At 37.2% G+C, this 5,579-nt stretch overlaps 3 protein-coding genes across 3 annotated transcripts in view; 1 reads left to right on the top strand and 2 right to left on the bottom strand.

Annotated features, from left to right (window-relative positions):
* FDP41_013344 (uncharacterized protein) overlaps window positions 1–683 on the top strand; it is a gene marked incomplete at both ends in the record, with an annotated part of 1,691 nt that extends 1,008 nt beyond the window's left edge. The window contains 2 exons of the mRNA XM_044703964.1: window positions 95–494; window positions 543–683. Coding sequence (XP_044565274.1) covers window positions 95–494; window positions 543–683 — 541 coding nt within the window. The remainder of the gene's footprint in view (window positions 1–94; window positions 495–542) is intronic.
* Window positions 684–834: 151 nt separating this feature from the next.
* On the bottom strand, window positions 835–2,079 carry FDP41_013343 (uncharacterized protein; the record flags this gene model as incomplete). The annotated part of the gene is made up of 1 exon (XM_044703963.1): window positions 835–2,079. One exon carries the CDS (start codon window positions 2,077–2,079, stop codon window positions 835–837), a length of 1,245 nt encoding a protein of 414 aa, XP_044565273.1.
* A 482-nt stretch (window positions 2,080–2,561) lies between these two features.
* Window positions 2,562–5,559, bottom strand: FDP41_013342 (uncharacterized protein; the record flags this gene model as incomplete). Its single annotated transcript, XM_044703962.1, has 3 exons — window positions 2,562–3,438; window positions 3,531–3,754; window positions 3,802–5,559. The coding sequence occupies 3 exons, from the start codon at window positions 5,557–5,559 to the stop codon at window positions 2,562–2,564; spliced, it is 2,859 nt and encodes a 952-aa protein (XP_044565272.1).
* Window positions 5,560–5,579: the final 20 nt, after the last annotated feature.

Below are 5,579 nucleotides of genomic sequence, written 5' to 3'. Positions count from 1 at the left end.
AGGATGAAGTAATTGCTAACTCTCATGCATTTATGCTTGCAGGAGATGAAACAAGCCAACAAACATTGATATGGATGTTCTACTTTGTTTCTAGTCATGCACATGTTCAACAAAAACTAAGAGAAGAAGTTATTCGAGAGGTGCCACTTGAAGGAATTGACTTTGATCTCTATCAAAACAAGGAAAAGCTCATTTATGCGAGAAATGTTCTTAATGAGACTCTAAGGCTGAAAGGCCCTGTTCATACAAACACCAGATACACTTTAAAACCAGTAGAAATTGCTGGAAAAACCGTACCAAAGGGTGTGACAGTAGAAATGAAGTTTTGCGTATCACAAATGGACAAAGAAATTTGGGGTGAAGATACTCTGCAATTCTGTCCAGAAAGATTTGAACGACCAGAAATCAAAGATCTGCTGAAGCAGAATAGATATGTTTTCATTCCATTCAGTATAGGCTCAAGAACATGTATTGGAATGAAGTTTGCAGAAATGGTAAGTTTTACAACCAAACATGTTATGTATTGAAGTTTAATTGGTTAGGAAATTTTGGATGTGATTTGTAGAATGGTTAGGAATTTTCGTTTCCAATGCCAAAATCAAAGGGATGTTAGAGAGGTTGCAGGAATTACACTTAAACCAGCAGATGACATTGTGATCAAATTAGAGAGGATCGAGTTATAAGAGATAAACAAGTTCACAAGTGAAAACAAACATACAAAAAACAAACAATTTTAAATAACCAGACCATCTTACTCCTCTTGATTTTGAAACAAAATGGCATGCATTACTATGATACATTTTGTACAATAATTTAGTTCGGTTTTTACAATCACTATGGCTCGTGAGGTTTGGTGTTTGCAAAATTGTTGTCACCAATGGGAGGGCCAACAAGTACAGTTGTCGTGGTTGTACTGGTAATTATTCCTGCTTGATGAGTAGTATTTGGATATGCAGGTGGGGGAGGATAGTCAACTTGCATACCTTGCATTCCAATAGGATTAAATATTGGTTGAGGGACATATGCGTCATTTTGAACGGGGTAAGGAAGCGGTGGTTGATCTATCACTTGCTGTTGTTGGTAGACTGGCGGTTGCACATAATTTACAATACCCTCATTAGAATATGTTGTTGTAACCTCTCGAGCCTGAGGAGCAGTACCTTTTTGGTTGACCTCAATAACTTGGTGTGGGATCGTGGATGGAAGTTGAGGTTGAGGAATAATGTGTGAAGGTTTCTTGTGAGAATTTTCGTTAGCAATTACATCTCTTTCATGCTTCTTTTTTTCCTCCTCCTCCTTCTTAATGTTCGATTCATCTACAATTTTGTTAATGGTTTGTCTCATCTTCTTTTTGATAAAGACATAAATCAAAGCAATCCCAGCAAGTGAAATACCTGTAAGCGGTATCAAAAAACTTGGAACAGTAATGATAATGGTGTTGTCAGAGTACCTTTCTTGTGCAAACTCAAATTCAACCACTCCTTTGTCTTGAGGCTGAAAATTAGAACTCACGGTCACATAGAGATAAGGATAGTCGTAGTTTTTACAGTTTTGAAAGATGACAGAAAGGTGATAATCCCCATCAAGGTCAACATCAATGGGATAACTAAAAGATCCAATAACACATGGATCAGCATCAATACTTAGAGAGAACCTATTATCTGGCCGTGTTGATGAGACAACACTTGCACCGAACACAAGGTGCTGATCTGATTTGTCGGTATCATTCACCCGAATGTAAAAGTATTTGTTTTGACTACCCACCAATGTAACCTTCATTCCAGTATACATCGGTTGATATTGAACGGATGATTTGAGTACTGTTCTTGGCTTGTCTGTGTTTACTAAGGTCGTGATTGCTCTGGGTTGAGAGTATTTCCAATAACTTCCTGGTGGTGGTCCATCCTGATGTCCTAGTAGGGAGAGACCTTGAACATCCTTCAAAATACCAAAGACTAGGAGTGTAATGATGACGATCGTGCAAAGGATCTTTCCATTGCAATATGCTGAACGAGCGGTTGTGATGGTGGGAGGATATTCTTTCCGCCTCGTGCTTGGATATCGGAAATAGTTTTTCATCTAGATGAATAGTTTGAAATGTTTTTGTTGATTGAAGAAAAGAAGAACAACTGGAATCCGTATCGTAATTTTTTTAAAGTTTATTAGAGGAGGGCCTTCGTGAAGCGGCTTAATGACGCATGAACTTGCAAAAGTTTATTATTCCAATTAAGGGAGATATTGAACTTTAATTCCGTCAACCACTCGGTCCAAGTTGGATGGAATATGGAAGGAAGTGGAAGGCTCTCCTCTGAAGGATCAGTGGTCGTGGTAATGATGACTAAAAAGATTGACTGTTAGATGTTTGCAGTCGGATAAACACAGTAGAGAGTTGAAATGCAAAACAAACAGTGTTGGTGGATGTGACAAACAAAGGGCTCTTTTGAAGTTTTAATTGCTATTTAATTCATGATGGATTGATATCAGTGCAGTTCCTTAGATATTGTTACGAAAGTATACCTTAAAAGAAGAAAATATGTTACTTCTTGATGAACCTCTACTTCTCATTTTGAGCATGAGAGTTCTATCAATCTATGAATACCTGCAGAGGAGTTGGGGGAATATGACACCCTACAAGCATCTCCTGACACTGTGAGCATTATATACGCTTGCTTTTTAGACGGATTATCGAGTACTGCATGGAATTTGACACAATAATTGAGTAGAGCATTACAGTCGATTGCTCTAGTATGAGCTCGCACAATTGATGTTGCTTCCATAATGCACTCTTGTTGGAAAGAAGCAAAGTCCATCACATTGTTAGACTCTCTGACAAGATGGTGATTAATTTTGCCGACTAACTTTTCAATCTTTGCTCCAGGAATGAAATACATTGGTGACGTGACAACATAACTTTCCTCAAGCCACTCCTTGTCAATATCATTCTCTTGAGCAATGACAATATCCCTAATGTTTTTCAATTCTTCTGAAGAAGTAATAGTATCCTCTTTTTGATCCATATCCATGTTAAACAACATATCGTCAGTACTAATTGGAAGATTTTTGTTGAGAGGAGATTGTTGATTACCTTTTCTTGGACTGTTCGAAAGCTGATCACTTGATCCACCAATATCATGAGGATATGGAAATGAAGGAAATAATTTTGGCAAGTTCGATTTAAGTTGATCTAAATGACTCAGCGTACTAGGCTTCGATGAAACAAGCACAGGCATTGCTTGCAAAGTGATTGTGAAATCATTGGCGTTGTTAAATCTAATCTTTTCTGACATTCCCATCACATAAACACGTTGATTGAGCTCTTGATTAGCAAACAGTAATAATTTGAAGGAAAGTGTAATGTATAATTCTCTGAATAGTGATGCAATGTACTGTTGCTGCTGTTTCACATTGTGCGTTGTTTTGGAAAGGGGAAGGACTTTTCTAGGAAAATAAATTGCAAATGAGACATGTGTTTAGAGGCAATATCTGATTGGTGTTTGAGTGTTGTAAAATGAATTCCATTCGGTGATAACGGTTCGAGAATGGAATTTATGAAATCCTCATCCTGTTCATCCTCTAATTCAAGTGCAAATCCTGCACTTCCCATTTCTCCAATAACATCCTCGTTATCAGAGGAAGTATATGAGCTATTGTCCAAAGTGTCTTTAAATCTTGGAGAGTCGACTTGTCGTTCCTCATCTTGAAGCTCTCGTATCAAATGGGGTTCTTCAACAATAGAAGCATCCAGTTCAGCAGACTATGATCGTGACAATGAATCAAATGTTCCCTTAAAAATATACTTACGTAATAATCACTATACTCTTTAAGCAATTTTAACTGTTCTGTGTTATCTTTTTCGTCAGGCAATATAAAGTCCATCTTGGCATTTCTAGGAAGAGCATCAAGATACACTCCAGTTCCCTTACAAGTCAGCACAATAAAGTTGTCATTAATTGTGAGTCCATAGGTCACACAAAATGCTGAATTGCAATTGCAAAGCTTCATCTTGTTCATAAATTGTTTGTGCAAATCATGAACTGCAAAAGGAAGAATGTTGCTAACAACAGTGGCATTGCTTTCTCCGAATTCTTTCTTCTTCGATCTACAAATTCGTGCCTCTATGTAATGTTTCGGTTGATTAAGCACTCTTTGTTCAACTATTGAAGGCATCTCACATGTGGAGAGGAATAAGTTTGGAACATAGCCATCTGCATGAAGTGGGCATTTCGATGCACCAGCTCTATAGAAAGGGCTATTTCTTGGAAGATGGAAAATGGAGCAATACTTTTCTTCAGACACCTTCTCAGAGATATTCTCTTCATGAAGATCATCAGACAGATTACGAATGTTACAAATATCATATTGTGGATTAAGAATAGCAGCTGTACCTTGTGCGCACAAAATACAAACAGATCCACGAATAAATATTTCATAACTTTCTGAATATCCAATCACGTGAGAGCATCCAAGTGATTTTGCATTTTCTCTTATTTCAGTACGCAACTCATTCCACCAGCTATCTCTTTCCTTTTGCATGTCACTTAATTTCATTGTCTCTGTTGTCACTAATTTTACAGATCTTGCTTGAACAATTCCTGCTAAATATATGATATGTTGAGAATCAAGTGATTTGATTGTAAGTAATTTAACATCACTTTGTGGTGTATTGAAACCAGCTCCAGTTGGAGATTCTATATTTGCAAGGGCGTTTCCTGTAGGAGATGCATGGAACTCAAGTAGAGGAATTATATTCATTGGAGGAGTTATGCTGGATAAGGTTATCGCGGGCTCTGATGCAAGTTGTAGAGGAATTAACGCTTTTTCAGTGTTGTGTGCTGGAGAAACAGATGATCTAATTGAGCTCAATTTACATCTTGTTCCTAAACCTCGTACAATAATGTTATCATCTTCCAAATCAAAACACTCTTCGTATCCAATTACAATATTGTCTCCTGCTTCAAAAACCTTTTTTCCAATTCTTCTTTTTAATCTTCCAGATAACTCATATAATAATAACTGTCTCTCGTCATTTGATGTTCTACTGCTTCTTATAAGGTCTTTCCATGAGTCATATTCAGGGTCATCGTCAATGAGAAGCTCTTCTACGAGATCTCCTATCCTCAAAGAGTATTGAGTGTATTCCATAAGAGGATAAATACTTGGGCAAGAGAAAAACTGCACCTCAGGCGAGCTATCTCTATATGGATTGATATTTTGAATAAAATCAATCTTAATATTTACATTCAGCTCGCCACAAACGCCTCTAATTGAATCAAAAATTGGGAGCCATCCACTGCACTGAGTAACTTGGTTTAGCGCTAATAAATTAGTATCTACAATTACTGTTCCGATCACATCATCTTGTGTTACAACATCATAATCAATAACTTTAAATTGTATCACATTTTCTTGTAAGTAATCGTTATTTGGTACTTCAAATCTCCAAGCATCAATATTCCAAGTAGGATTTAAAGTTTTCCTACAAACAGGTGTTCTGAATTGATACTCCGGCCCAAATTTAACTATCACATATGCATCGGTGGACGATGAGCTCCGATCCATGATGGGCAAATTTCTACAAC

The sequence above is a fragment of the Naegleria fowleri genome (genome assembly GCF_008403515.1).
Source record: "Naegleria fowleri strain ATCC 30894 chromosome Unknown tig18, whole genome shotgun sequence".
NCBI classification, from domain to species: Eukaryota; Heterolobosea; class Eutetramitea; order Acrasida; family Naegleriidae; genus Naegleria; species Naegleria fowleri.
The sequence above is the reverse complement of the archived record's forward strand: the minus strand, read 5'-3'. Positions and strand labels throughout refer to the sequence as shown.